The following is a 14,295-nucleotide window of genomic DNA, read 5'->3' as shown; positions in this document are numbered from 1 at the left end:
AACTTACACACAATTTTGGCAAGGAAAAACTGTGCATGCCCACTTTATGCAGTTTGGGGCAAGTCATAGTCATGTCAGCACACTGACACACTGACAGCTGTTGTTGCCTGTTGGGCTGCAGTTTGCCATGTTATGATTTGAGCATATTATTTTATACTAAATGCAGTACCTGTGAGGGTTTCTGGACAATATCTGTCACTGGTTTGTGTTGTTAATTGATTTACAATAATAAATATATGCATACATTTGCATAAAGCAGCCCACTCCCATGTTGATAAGACTATTAACTACTTGACATAGGTACATTTTGAACAGATAAAACGTGCGATTAATTTGCAATTAAATATCTTAATCGTTGACAGCCCTAAATATATATATATATACATATATATATATATATATGTATATATATTGAGAATGTTTAATTGTCAAGAAGTGATCAAAGCTAACCATACAATGTTAATATTTTGCCATTGTCTTTCTGCTTTGTTTTCAGATCACGATAGTGACTGTTGAACATTGGCTGTGTGGTGGAGCATCCTGGCTTGTGTAACTTAGCCAGTCTCGCTTGAAGTTAAATACCTATGAAATAGTAATAAATCAACGAGCTCGTAAAATAACGTGTTCTTTTTCTAACTTCATCGTGTGTTTTCACTTTGGGAATTCCCTCGGAAGCTCCTTTTGCCAGCACATCTGTCTGTAACAGATCAGTCAAGCCCCCCCAAAGTCAATCTTGCACTATTCCCACGATAAACTATACTCAGATCACCGAGGCTATCTTGGATATCCGCTTAACAGACAACCTGTTAAGGAATCCGACTCTGAATGCAGTTCCAGATTGTGCTGAATAAGTGTGAAAGAAATAAGCCATTACTGGTCCAGTTGTTTCAAGAGTATGCTTCCAATCAAGGCCTACTCAAAGCTGGAGATCCACACGATGGATGAGCTGGGACTTGCCCAACTCCAGCAGTTGAGCCTTCACTGGCTCACTGTCACTCTAATCGCTGTTCCATCTCAGCCTCTTCCTCAGAGGATGTACAGATACGCAGCACATTAAAAGCTGCAGTAGGTGAGATTGGAGCAAATATGATTTAAAAAAAGTTATTTTTATAAAACGGTTGCTATATCGTAGTACAGACACAGGTAACCTGAAAAAAATCATGTTCCTCTATGTCCTCCGGTGAAAACAACCAGTCAGAGTTGATCCGCTGTCCAGCTGCCGTCTATGAGAGCCGGCTGTCAATCACTCGCAAACTCTGATCAAACGGTCAAACTAGGCAGCGCTGATCAAATATGGATCAATATTCTGTTACGTTAATGCCTATTTCTCTCCTCAAATGTGTTCAGAATCATCTTGTAGTGTACTGTTTAGCTGTAAAATGAGAAAGTTTGTGAAATCTGGTGAAGGAACGGCAAGTTCTGGTCACATGACTGGAGCAAAGCCAAAAGGAACGCTCTCTCTCTCTGAAATGACCTGTGATTGGTCAAAGTCTCCTGTCATGGGGCTAGATTTTCTAAAGCCTGAAAACAGAGCCATGAGGAGGAGTAGAAGTCTAGTTTTTTCTCAGAACACTTGAATTAGAATATGCTGAAAAGGTTATTATGGATTTTTTGCCCAGTGATGCCAAAAATATTCTGCCAACTGCAGCTTTAAGTGTGCTCTCTGAAATACTGCTATTTGCCCACAGTACCAGGCAGAAATCCTAAGGAGATGGTCAACAGTTGGACTCATAGTCACCTAACCACATGCTCTGGGATGAAATCTAGTTAATGATCTCATCTTTCGCTCCTCCTAAGGAGCAGGGCGGCTGTGGCTCAGAGGGTAGAGCAGGTTGTCCATCAATCGGCAGGTCGGTGGTTTGAGCCTCTGTCATGAATGGGTGAATACTGACATGTAGAGTAAAGCGCTTTGAGTGGTCGGAAGACTAGAAAAGCGCTGTAGGTGAAATATAGAGTGATATTGTGCTTTTAGCTGACGTGTGTCGCCTCACTGATTTGATCGATGCTCGTTCATGTCTATGTAGAGCGAGCGCGAGCGTGAGCAACAGGACGCTGACTTTCGTTGACTAAACGACCACAGATTTTGTACTAGAGATGCACCGATACCACTTTTTTTCAGACCAAGCACAAGTACTTACATTTGGGTACTCGCCGATACCGAGTACCGATACGAGTACTTCTCCGTGCCAAAAGACCCTCGTTAACAGCCAGCTGGAGGGTGTAAGCGACACACGGCAGGCTGGGGAGTCCCGCATACGAGGAGGTGCGCCGCCACCGGCTTTAGGTCGGCTTGGAAAGGCTCGGGGTGAAGGTGGCTCGCGGCCGCAGCTTTTACAGTGCTCGCCGCCCGGACCTCGCCGCACCGTGGACAAAGGGCTTGCTGCGCATTACCGTAAAGTGGTATCGGTGTCGTTGTATCGGAGCCGTTTTGCGAGTATGAGTACATGAGCACAGTATCGGACCCGATACCCGATACTGGTATCGGTGCATCCCTAATTTGTACCTAAATTGGATTCAGCCTCCCCAAAAATGGATCTTTCCTCTTTTCTCCCACCACATTCTCCTCGGTGAAAGAACACATTGTCCCTGTGTGGGCTCTGCCTGTGAGCAGGACAGCAGGATTCAGGAAAGCTGATCAGCTGTTTAAGTCCTGGGCCATACAGACAAGCCATTTTTCCACCACAGACTGCCACATATCTGGTGTAAAGTCACTTTGTGGGCCCTATTCAAGGGAAGTCTCAGTGCAGGATATGTGTGATTTACAGGCTACCCTGGTCAACATGCTTTGAGGCTTGGAGAGAGCTTCTGCAGTCCAGGAGTGGTCTATATCTCCCATAGTGAAACACACAACCAAGTTAGAAAAACTACTTTGGGCTACTTAATGTAACCACAGAACTTGAACATCATTTCTGAGTAAGCTTGAATGATTTTAGGCTTCAAATAATTAGTCATTGTCTCACTAACTTACACCAGAGCAAATCTAGGATTGATCTTAATCTGTAAACGATATATCTGATATATCTCTGTGCAACCAGCCCAGTGGTTTGTTTTTCTGTGAGCCTACATTTACTGATTAATACTTGAACAGGAGAACAGACAATCCAGCAGGAGGAGCTTTTTACATAATGGTAATGATGTAATGGGAGGACAAAAAGGCGGTGAAATTGGTGCTAATGGGGAGTGGTATTTTGTACCCTATAGTGAATCAAGCAAGCGTGTCAATAGCAAACCTCATGTACTGGGTATAGTGATTAAAACATCTAAAACACTCTTTGCATTATGTGGTGTAAAAATGTGACTAATAACTTGGCATGGGCTCAGTTCACCTCACATTTGATTGGTTGCAAAATACTATATGATTTGAATATAATCATTTTCACATTCCAAAGGGTGTGTGTGTGTGTGTGTTTGTGTGAGTGTGTGTTTGTGTGTGTTCTGAACTGAACCCGCCATTGATATTATAACATTAATCATCAACTTTGACTGTATTAGTTGTAACAAGGGAAAAATCAAAGATTAAATGACAACAGTAAGATCATGCTAGGAGCAGAGACATGGGAATAATGTTTAAAGGAATTCAGTGAATAATTGGACCAGTATTTAGTTCTGAAACAAAAGATTTCCTGACTGAAAGTCATAGAAATGTATATATATTTGTATATATATGTCTCTGGTTCTACCATGCTATAGTACAACAACAGAAGTCATACATAGATCTATCAAAGGGTTAGACTTAAAGCTCCATTAAGCGATATTATTCAAATTGAATGAATAATGTGATTGGGCTTCTAGGGCTGCTGATCTCACAGTCAGCACCCAACTCACCGTTTAAGATCAGCTAACAGCTATAAACCTGATTTTTCAATATACAGGAGTATAGAAGACTAATTACTGGGAGTTATTACTACTGCTCTCTGGGGTTCGGAAATCGCTTAATGCAGCTTTAACTGCAAAATTCAACAAATACAAGTAACTGCAATCGTCACTGAAAACATTCTGCAGAAGAAAGTTAACTTTCAGAGCCGACTGACGGGGACAAAGAGACAGAGAAGAGAGAGAAGGCAGGGCAGACAACCATACAGCCGTCTGGAGCGGGCTGAAAAGACACAGAAGTGAGAAACAAACTCAGTGACTAACATGCAGCTCAACACACACACACACACACACACACACACACACACACACACACACACACACACACACACACACACACACACACAAACACACACACACGCGTACATTACATTAAGATATAATAAATTGTGATTGTGTACATGCTGGTGTGAAGTGACCTGGTTTTGTTGGCCGAACGTTGTGGTGAAGCTATTCCTCAACTCCTTCGGTGTACTGGCAACATGTGTGTTATATGTGACAGAGTACCAGGTTCAGAGAGTGTCTGACTGCATGCTGTCTAACGCTGTCTTGGCCCATGTTACTATCTTAAGGGCTGTAAGACCAGCCAGCCAGTTACCATTACAGCAATAGCTATGGCACAACAAGCTGTGGGCTCAGGCAGTGGCTACTTGGCTTTCCTTCATTATTATTGGTGCTTTCAAACACCTCCCCCTTGAGGCTCTGTGATAAAAGATAAAGAATTACAGTTAAATGAAATTACTTAATTAGAAATGCATCAATTGAATATTGTCTCTGTTTTCCCTTTAATTAGGAAACTTCCTAAGAAGCTATTACATATGAGAGTTGCGGAACAATAATATTTCTTGAAAATTGAAAAAAAAAACAGTCTTGAAAATGCTCACATTTGAGAGATGAGAGCAGCTGACGCTCGATTTATAGGCCAAAAACACACACACACACACACACACACACACACACACACACGCATGTGCTTGTTTGTCACAAATTGATAGGCTTTTGATGATGGGGCTTTTATTTTTTCGATGGGGTGTGGGGGAGAGGGGGAGTCAGAACACAGGTGTGATTAATAACATTAATTATGGCCCTGATCCATTTAGGTGACAGAATGAAACTGATTTACAAAAGATTTTAAAGCTCTCGTGACCCGTTTAAACTTTTAATAATTTTTCTAGGTTAAAGTATGGCTAATCTCTATGGCCCCAAAGAGGAGTGTTTTTAAGCTCTCTTCATTTTGATTTCCCATTGGTTTCTATGGGGAAAACCGCTCGGCGAATCTCTTAGAAAAGTCATGGCACACCATTCCAGATCATTCCGCACGTTTTTATGTATTTTTTGTACAGGTGTTGGCCACGCTGTGAGAGGAGTAGCGCGGCAAAATCTGATGCGGAAGAAGAAGAATAAGAAGTAAACCCGTTGGATTATAGTCCACTGTGCTTTGCACAATGCTTTGCCTTGTTGCTAGCAGGCACACTGGAGCTAGATTCTCTAGGTTTCAAATTGGAATAAAACAGGATATTCTGAGGGATTTGAATAAATGACTAAAATACTATCTTTATAAAATATGTACCTATAATATGGAAATAAAGCATGTCCAATAGTTCTTTTGGAAGGAGACACAGCACATTTCTAATGGAAAACAAATGTAGACACTCACACACACATGCACACACAAACACACACACACACACACACACACACACGCACGCACACACAAACACACACACACACACACACACACACACACACACACACACACACACACACAGACACACACACACACAAAAAGGTTTAGGTCATACACTCATAGACAACAACAATCCCTTGCTACAGGTCTTAAAGAACCAGCTCATCATAATTGTTGAAAGACCTGCAACCGAATTCTGTTGTTTTAATTTGAACAGAAATGGATAATGAATAATTTACACTGATCATTGTAAAATGATATCCTTTTTAAATAAAAGAGACTGCATAATACTGACTTTACACATCCTTACAAATTTTGTGATGAAGTATTTCTTTAAGACCTGACATTTCAAATGTTAACAGCCCTCCCCCAGTTGTCACGGCAACCACCACTAGCCGTTGGTCAGAGGTGGTAACCATGGTAAAAAATACAAACCACTGAGATGATGTCATCAGGGTAGGTGGATTATTATAACAACGAGTAAGCCGCCATGCCCCATTCATCACACTCGCATACTGCAGCACCCAACTGGCACTAAGGCTTGGGGCCAGACTACAATGCTCCCCATGGTGGTCTATTTTCCTGAGCAGAGCTGCACATGAACACAGCCACAGCTCACACACTGGCTAAAACCACTTGACTATAGCAGGTGGTCAGCAAGTGTATTCTGATCATTAGTGTTGAGTGAGGGAAATTCTGGATCCTAAGTTGACTTTTAAAAATGTGTTTTGAGTGTGGAGAAATGGGCTGTGAATGGGGAGAGGTACAGTTACTAGGCAGCAGGTTAGTAGTGTGAATGGTACATGGCAGTGCAGGTTGGCTAGCATTGTTATACTGATCCACCCACCTTAATGGGGATCCTTTGGGCGTGGCGATGCCGTAGCCTTTGGAGTCCAGGTTTCCTCCCACTTTCATAGTGTCGCAAGGTTTCCTCTGCTCTATGTACTCGTTCATGGTGGACTCCAGCAGGTAGGCGTACTTCCCTTTGGACTTCCTAACACGCAGGACACCCTCCGACGTTTTCTTGACGAAGACGGAAGGCTCTGCTGATTTCATGTATTGCCACATCTTGTCAAACAAGGCGATTTTAGAGCGCTAAAAAAGAGGGACAAACACAGATGAGATACTACAACTTTGTTTGTACAACTAGTACACTGTACTACCACTGAGCACAGGGAACTTCAAGGTATACTGTGGAGTTTTCTTGGAAACAAATGTGTACCATTGAGGCCTAGTAAACATGGTGAATGCATCTCCCTATAAAACATTTACAAAGACAACAAAACTTGCTTAATTTAAATTAGGGATGCACCGATACCATTTTTTTCAGACCAAGTACAAGTACAAGTACTTACATTTGGGGACTCGCCGATACCGAGTACCGACAAGAGTACTTCTCTGTGCCAAAAGACCCTCGTTAACAGCCAGCTGGAGGGTGTGAACGACACATGGCAGGCTGGGGAGTCCCGGAGACACTGGCCAAAGTGTCACCGGGGCGGACTGTCCTTAGTGCGCCCCAACCGGGTTGTGGCCCCAGGGCAGGGCTCGGCCCACGTAAAAGGCGCCAGGGGTCTGGAGTGATGTCGGCAACCCACCCAACCAGTTTTGAAACACGGACCAAGGAGTCTAACGCACACGTGAGTCAGAGGGTGCAAGCAAAACCCTGTGGCGCAATGAAAGTGAGGGCCGGTGGGATCCCGGCCCGTGGGGTCGGGCGCACCACCGGCCCGTCTCGCCCGCACCGTCGGGGAGGTGGAGCGTGAGCGCTTGCGATAGGACCCGAAAGATGGTGACGAGAGGTTAATGTCACGCTGCTGTGAAGTGGTATCAGTGCCGTTGTATCGGAGCTGTTTTACGAGTACAAGTACGAATACATGAGCACAGTATCGGTGCATCCCTAGTTCAAATCAATGTTTCCATCAGTCTTTTTTCCCTGCGTTGGCGTTTTACCGCCACCAACTGCTGATCAGTGGAATAGCGTAAACCGACCCTCCTCATACACTTTTGTCTAGCCATTGTGTTATCTTCTGTTGCATTGTGAAATAATACATATCTATTTGTATGACCCTGGAAAAGAAGTCTTTACCCTGAAGAACTCTTTGGTGGATCCAGAGTCCAGGGTTCCGTAGGCTATCTCTGTCTGTTTAGCCAGGTCTTCAGCGCTCTCGATGGGAGAAACCATCCTCTCCACCGTCAGGAAGGCAGCCAGGTTGGCAGTGTATGATGAGATGATGATCAGAGTGAAAAACCACCACACACCTCCCACTATACGACCTGACAGAGACCTGCCCACGCAAACAGACCAAGGGAAGTTGTTATTAAAGTCTCATAACTTGAGCACTGATGATGAGAAATTCATGGTTGTGTACAGAGTTCAGAAGAATGATTGAAAGCCTTTGACCAGCTGTAACTCTGCCCTATGTGACAATGTTTTTAAATGTTGGAGGGAGGCTCCCCCCCCCTGGACACAGCAGTCATTTCTAATAGAGAGCCAAAGCCCTCATTAGCTTCAGTAACGTCATACAATCTTTCATTATTTGCATTGGCCTCATTAAACTAACAACCTTACATTGTCTTTTTAATCTTACAATCTGGACAAATGGAGTGAACCACATGACTTACTGTTGAGTTAGGTTATAGGGCTGTTAATCGATTTAAATAGTTAATCGCAATTAATCGCATGATTGTCCATAGTTTAAATTTTTCATCTCTTCAAAATGTACCTTAAAGGGAGATTTATCAAGTATTTAATACTCTTATCAACATGGGAGAGGACAAATATGCTGCTTTATGCAAATGTATGTATATATTTATTATTGTAAATCAATCTACAACACAAAGCAATGACAGATATTGTCCAGAAACCCTCACAGGTACTGCATTTAACATAAAACAATATGCTCAAATCATAACATGGCAAACTGCAGCCCAACAGGCAACAACAGCTGTCACCGTGTGTCAGTGTGCTGACTTGACTATGACTTGCCCCAAACTGCATGTGATTATCATAAAGTGGGCATGTCTGTAAAGGGGAGACTCGTTGGTACCCATAGAACCCATTTACATTCACATATCTTGAGGTCAGAGGTCAAGGGACCCCTTTGGAAATGGTCATGACAGGCCAGGACACAATTTAGCGCAAGTTTGCTGCGTTATTTAAACTCTTTCCCAACAAGCCAGTATGACATATACCAATGGATTCCTTAGGTTTTTTTAGTTTCATATGATATGAAGTATCTTCACTTTAGCTTTACAATTGAGCCCACTACAACCTTTGAAAATCGAATAGCTGCCAGCCTGTCAGATTTTTAAGAAGTTAATTGAAAATCGCAAGTTGCATTAATGTGTTACAGAAATTAGTGGCGTTAACGTGTTATTGCGTTAACTTTGACAGCCCTAGTTTTTACAAACATGGACCACTGTGGCATGTACTTGCTCAAAGAACTTAGTTAAGGAAACATCCTGGTCATGGTTAAAAACAGTGTAGTTGGGGAACTAAAACAATTGGTTGAGGTTAGGGGAAGTTTGTCAATTGTCGCTGACTTGAACATGAGATACAGTGTGAATCCCAGTCCTGGTGTCCAAGTCATGTGCTTTGCACCCCCAACCACCCATTACTTTGCAGGTTAATAGAACATTGCATTCCCTGCACTGGAACAAGATGTTAACCAGATCACGGACCAATCAGTGAGGAGCTGCTGCAGCTAAGGGCGTGGCTGTTAGAAAGAATGCAAGTTTAAGGCACTTCAGCATTGGCTTCATTTCACAGACCAGTGGGCTACCTCCACGGTCTGTGAAATGAAGCCAATGCTGAAGTGCCTTAAACTTGCATTCTTTCTAACAGCCAGCAGGGGGCGACTCCTCTGGTTGCTAAAAGAAGTCTGATTGTATAGAAGTCTATGAGAAAATGAGCCTACTTCTCTCTTGATTTATTACCTCAGTAAACATTGTAAACATGAGTTTATGGTCTCAATCTCTAGTTTCAAGTCTTCTTCAATACAGCATGATGTTCATTTAGTAAATTATGGTACCATTTAGAGTCAGATAGACCATAAAGCAGGGGATGCTTTAGGGCGGGGCTACCTTGTGATTGACAGGTTACTACCAAGGCATTGTCCGGTCTGGGAGTTGTCTGCATTTTCGTCTTACAACTTTAACCCTTTCATAGTGTGTTTTAAGTTCATGAAAGTTAAGCTGCACCCTCTGGTGTCACTTCTGGTTGCAAATAACCAAGATGGCGACAGCCAAAATGCTGCACTCGAGGCTTCAAAACGGCAGTCCACAAACCAATGGGTGACGTCACGGTGACTACGTCCATTTCTTATATACTGTCCATGGAGACGACACAGAGAAGAGACTGTTGGTTCTAAACAACAATGGCGGCTCCTGAAGACGTTAGCATATATGCTGCAATAGCATCAGTTCTATCAGGACTGCAGAGTATTTCTTCATTGAAAGAAGAGCAAAAAAACGGCACTGCAGGCTTTCCTTGATGGAAACGATGTTTTTTGCTCTTCTCCCGACTCCGACTGGCTGAGTTCGATGGACAGATGGTTCATCCAATCACTTGGCAGGTATTTTTTGAAAGTGCAAAGTGTCCCTTTTCCAAACAGTTTCCAATGACGGCTTCTCAGTTGGTTCTGAGTAACAAACCATCTGACAGGTCAGGTTAACAAGATGTTGCCAGTAAATGTAATATTTATATTACGTCATCCAAAATGTATCTTTAAATGCAAAATAGCTGCATATAAACATCATTTATAGGAGATGGAGTTGACCCTGAAGGAAGTACAGAAGTTGTTCACATATAACACCTCTTTCTTTGGTTTTCAATATACTACAGATAAAGCTTTTTTTATGTTTTGAGTCTACACCTTTTAACAAATGCAGAGCAGAGGTGTCTTGTCAAAGCAGAAGACAGACCAGAGATGCACATGGTCATAGTTAGCAGTTTGACCAGAGTGGTTCTCTCCCCCTCATGTAGCCTATGTTAAACAGAGTTGACAAATTATTAGAATGCCTTTCAGTATAATGCGGTCCAAAACAACTCGATCCATAACTACAACCTCAGAAACAGCCCCTCTGACAATGCCCACAGCCACTGTGAAGCAAAATCATGTTTAACAAAATCTATCATTCATTCATACTAAAGGAATGTGAAGAGTCTGCCATACCAACCTTGGTGAGATGTCACAACCCTGCCGCATGAAAGCACCCAAAGAGAACCAAAGGGAGTTAAAGATCCCAAACTCATTGTTGGATTCGGTTGTCAGTGGCATCGCTCCGTCCTCTGGCTCCTCCAGCGTCCACTCATAGGGGCTGAATCTGGATACCTACAAAATAGTATTACCATTTATTGCTCCCTGTTGCCCCATACGTGCATGAAAGCACACATAATGCACACAAGCAATATCATATATGGACAAAAGCAAAAGTTTAAATGTACAGGAAGCATTGAAGGTCAAATTCTCGAGTCACCGCAGCCAGTCTGGCAGTCACATGATTTCTGAAGCAAGCCAGGTGTGTGAGATTGCTGCTTATTCAAAGCTAGCCGCTGCATAAAAGGGCCTGGGTTTCTCTCATGTGGTGGACAACACATTATCCAACCTTAAGCCTTGGACACACCAGGAACGTCAGGAGCGCGTGGCGGCTGCGTGGCGTGGTGGCTACGTGATTCACACGTCGGGCGTTCACACCAGCTGCATTTCAGCTGCTTGTCAGCTGCGTTTCTGCTGCTGCAGCTGCTGCTGTCAGCCCTTTCTTTCTACATAGTTTGCCTTTTAATGGCCATTTCATTTCATTATAAACATCATTTATATTTATTTTAGACTGAGAAAGGTTAAGAAACGTGTGGTAATTTGTAAATAATAGTAATAATCCACAATTAAAACTCTGTACTATATTCATTCATGGAGCTCTCCAAGTCACTGCATGTTCTACAACACTGTCGGGCACATATTTCAGAATAAAAGCCTTGTGTTAACAAATGAAGGAATTCTGTCTACAGAAAAAACGCTTGAGGGCTTTTATTTCTAAATGAAAGCAGGAAGTGTTGATTTAAACCCCATACTTTATCAATTCATGGAGCTCTCCAAGTCACTGCATGCTCCACAGCACTGACTGCTCATATTTCAGAATAAAAGCCCTGTGTTAACAAATGAAGGAATTCTGTCCACAAAAAAATGCTTGAGGGCTTTTATTTTGAAATGAAAGCAGAAAGTGTTGATTTAAAAATAAGTCTTTACTTTTTTTCCTCTCCGTAACATATTCTACAGATAGACATCAAAACGGTAGTAATGTAGCTGATATGATGTTAATATACTGTCAATAGATCACCTTCACTGTCTGTTGCTGCTGTGAGACGCGCGCAGCATGCGTCACGTGTCAAAAATAGGCGAGACCTCTATTCTCTAGAAGAGACACAGCTGAGACGCGCGCGTTAACACAAACACCGAAATAAAAAACATCAGGTAACGCAGCCGCCACTCGCTCCTGACGTTCCGGGTGTGTCCGGGCTGTTGATTTGAAAGGAGATAACTTAACAAAACACCTACAGTATACACATAAACACACTGACTTACCAGAAAGAGTACAACACTAACTCCTATGTAGGCAAAGACAATGCACATCCAGATCTCATAGGCCAGTGGGTCCAGGAAGGAGAAGACTCCTGGTTTTGATTTCTGCGGCTTCTTGATCATGATGGAGATTCCCAAAGACATGAAGGGTTTGGAGAAATCGATCACCTCTTCACGAACAAGAGTGATGGTCAGAGGAGCAACTGCTATATCTGCTTTCTGTTGGGGAGACAAAGACAGAGTGAGAGTGTTTGAAAGCATGATTTGTTCATTTTCTTTTGTCTGCCGCTCAAAAATTGTATCCGCCACTTTTGAAATCTCTGCGCTAAATGAAGAAATAACATTTTAGATCTGATGTCATTCAATGTTCGATCTATTTTACAGTAAAAACATAATATACATGGTAAATTACATTGTTCAAATTACACCATAGCTTCCGGGGAAGCCCTATTTTTGGGGGGTGGGAGGGTACTGTAGCCAAAAGATAATCAGGTCATAATCAGGTCATAATTCACACATATTTTCTATGTGAAAAAAATAGCATTTGGTCGAAAAACAAGATTTTGCATAGGACCCTCAAAAAGTTAGGACCGGCCCTGCTAGCTGCTCCTAAAGTTGGAGGAGCAGCTAGCAGGGCCCTGTGATGAGTAGAGACGCAGCATGTTGGTACGGAAAAAAAAAATGTATTGCACCCGTATTACCCAAAGAGGATGAAGAGAGGAGGAAGTAGGTAAAAGAGTGGTTAACATTAGTAACATGACTTGAGCAGTTGCAGTTTTGACTCCTCATAATTAACGTAACGTTATCGTCAGCTCATCACTGTAATTGCAAACGTCGGCTGCCGGCTCGTTACCGTTACCGTTAACATCAAACAGTCTAACGTTAGCTAACTGTAACGTTAATACTAGAACGATTACCTCATGGACTTGGGAATAATTCCCCGTTGATGCTCCAGCTGTCCTGAGATCAGAGGCCGGCGGTATATGTATGTTATGTGTGTGTCTGTGTATGTGCGGGACGGATCGGGCGCCTACAGTGTGTGTGCGTGTGTGTATTTATGTTGTCAAGTTTAATAATAACGGTGCGCTACACAAAACGTGCAGTCATTTTCATTGCCGTTCATTCTAATGTAACAGGTATTGTTTTCCCTGCCTGCCAAAGTGGCGGGTGGCCTGATGATTTTATCTGTTACTGCCAACAATTTACCTGCATTTGGCGGGTGGCGGGTGGCGGGTGATAATTTCAGACCCTGGATATCGTACATACGTACATACGGGCTCTGGGGCTAAAGCTGCAGCCTCTTCCTGCTGCTCTGTGAGGCCTATGGAAGGAGGCTGAGTATGCGTCATATCTTTGGGGTACAACACATGCGCTGTAAAATCTGGTCTGCCCTCGCCGAAATCAAACCAATCGCAGCACACGGCCGCAGCTTCAGTCACACTGCGCATGTGTCATACCCCCAGAGCCATGTCCGTCCGTGACCCAGCCTCCTTCTATAGGCCTTGCTGCTCTGTGTCGGAGCTCCACACACATCAACACACACAGCGCAGTCAGTGAACAGCTGATCAGAGAGGCAGCAGGAGACGAGTTGACGCTATGCTCGTTGCTGTAAGTTAAAATAAAACTTGTGTAAAGTGTAAAACCAAGATACGTTATTAAACCTGTTCAACAAGCTGAAACAGGATGAAACGGTTAAACATGGAGGAAAGCAACGTTTCAATCTGCTCTGTCAGCAGTCTCTCATCCTCCCCTGCTGTTCACACAAGCAGAGCACGTTAGCTCGGCGGCTAACAGCTAAGTATAGTATGTTTCAAGACAGGTCGGGTAGGTTGCCAACATCACCGCAGACCCATGGCGCCTTTTACGTGGGCCGAGCCCGCCCTGGGGGCACGACGCGGTTGGGGCGCACTGAAAACAGTCGTATCGGTGCATCCCTATCTTGAACTAATTACCTGATCGACCATCCACCGAGTGTATTAATATCAGTGCCACCGAACCACCTTGCTATTACACTTTTCAGTACCTATTTCAGTGACCTAACCACCAGATGTACGTCACTTACCCAATCCTATCACCATTATCTAACCACTGGATTAACTGGCACTTACCCAGTTTACCTAACCCATTTCACTGATTTACCACCTCATTTAAGGAAGT

The 14,295-nt window shown here is 43.2% G+C and overlaps 1 protein-coding gene across 6 annotated transcripts in view; it reads right to left on the bottom strand.

Annotated features, from left to right (window-relative positions):
- LOC141765114 (glutamate receptor 2-like) overlaps positions 1-14,295 on the bottom strand; it is a 129,427-nt gene that overhangs the window by 38,009 nt on the left and 77,123 nt on the right. For all 6 annotated transcript variants that reach the window (XR_012593381.1, XM_074631048.1, XM_074631046.1 and 3 more), the window contains exons 13-16: positions 12,142-12,357; positions 10,739-10,893; positions 7,647-7,845; positions 6,408-6,655 (exon numbers count right to left, since the gene is read on the bottom strand). Coding sequence is in view for 5 of the 6 variants with exons in the window: in XM_074631048.1 (XP_074487149.1) it covers positions 6,408-6,655; positions 7,647-7,845; positions 10,739-10,893; positions 12,142-12,357 (818 nt within the window). In the remaining variant the exon portion in view is untranslated. The remainder of the gene's footprint in view (positions 1-6,407; positions 6,656-7,646; positions 7,846-10,738; positions 10,894-12,141; positions 12,358-14,295) is intronic.

This window comes from Sebastes fasciatus, chromosome 3 (assembly GCF_043250625.1).
Source record: "Sebastes fasciatus isolate fSebFas1 chromosome 3, fSebFas1.pri, whole genome shotgun sequence".
Lineage (NCBI taxonomy): Eukaryota > Metazoa > Chordata > Actinopteri > Perciformes > Sebastidae > Sebastes > Sebastes fasciatus.
The sequence above is the reverse complement of the archived record's forward strand: the minus strand, read 5'-3'. Positions and strand labels throughout refer to the sequence as shown.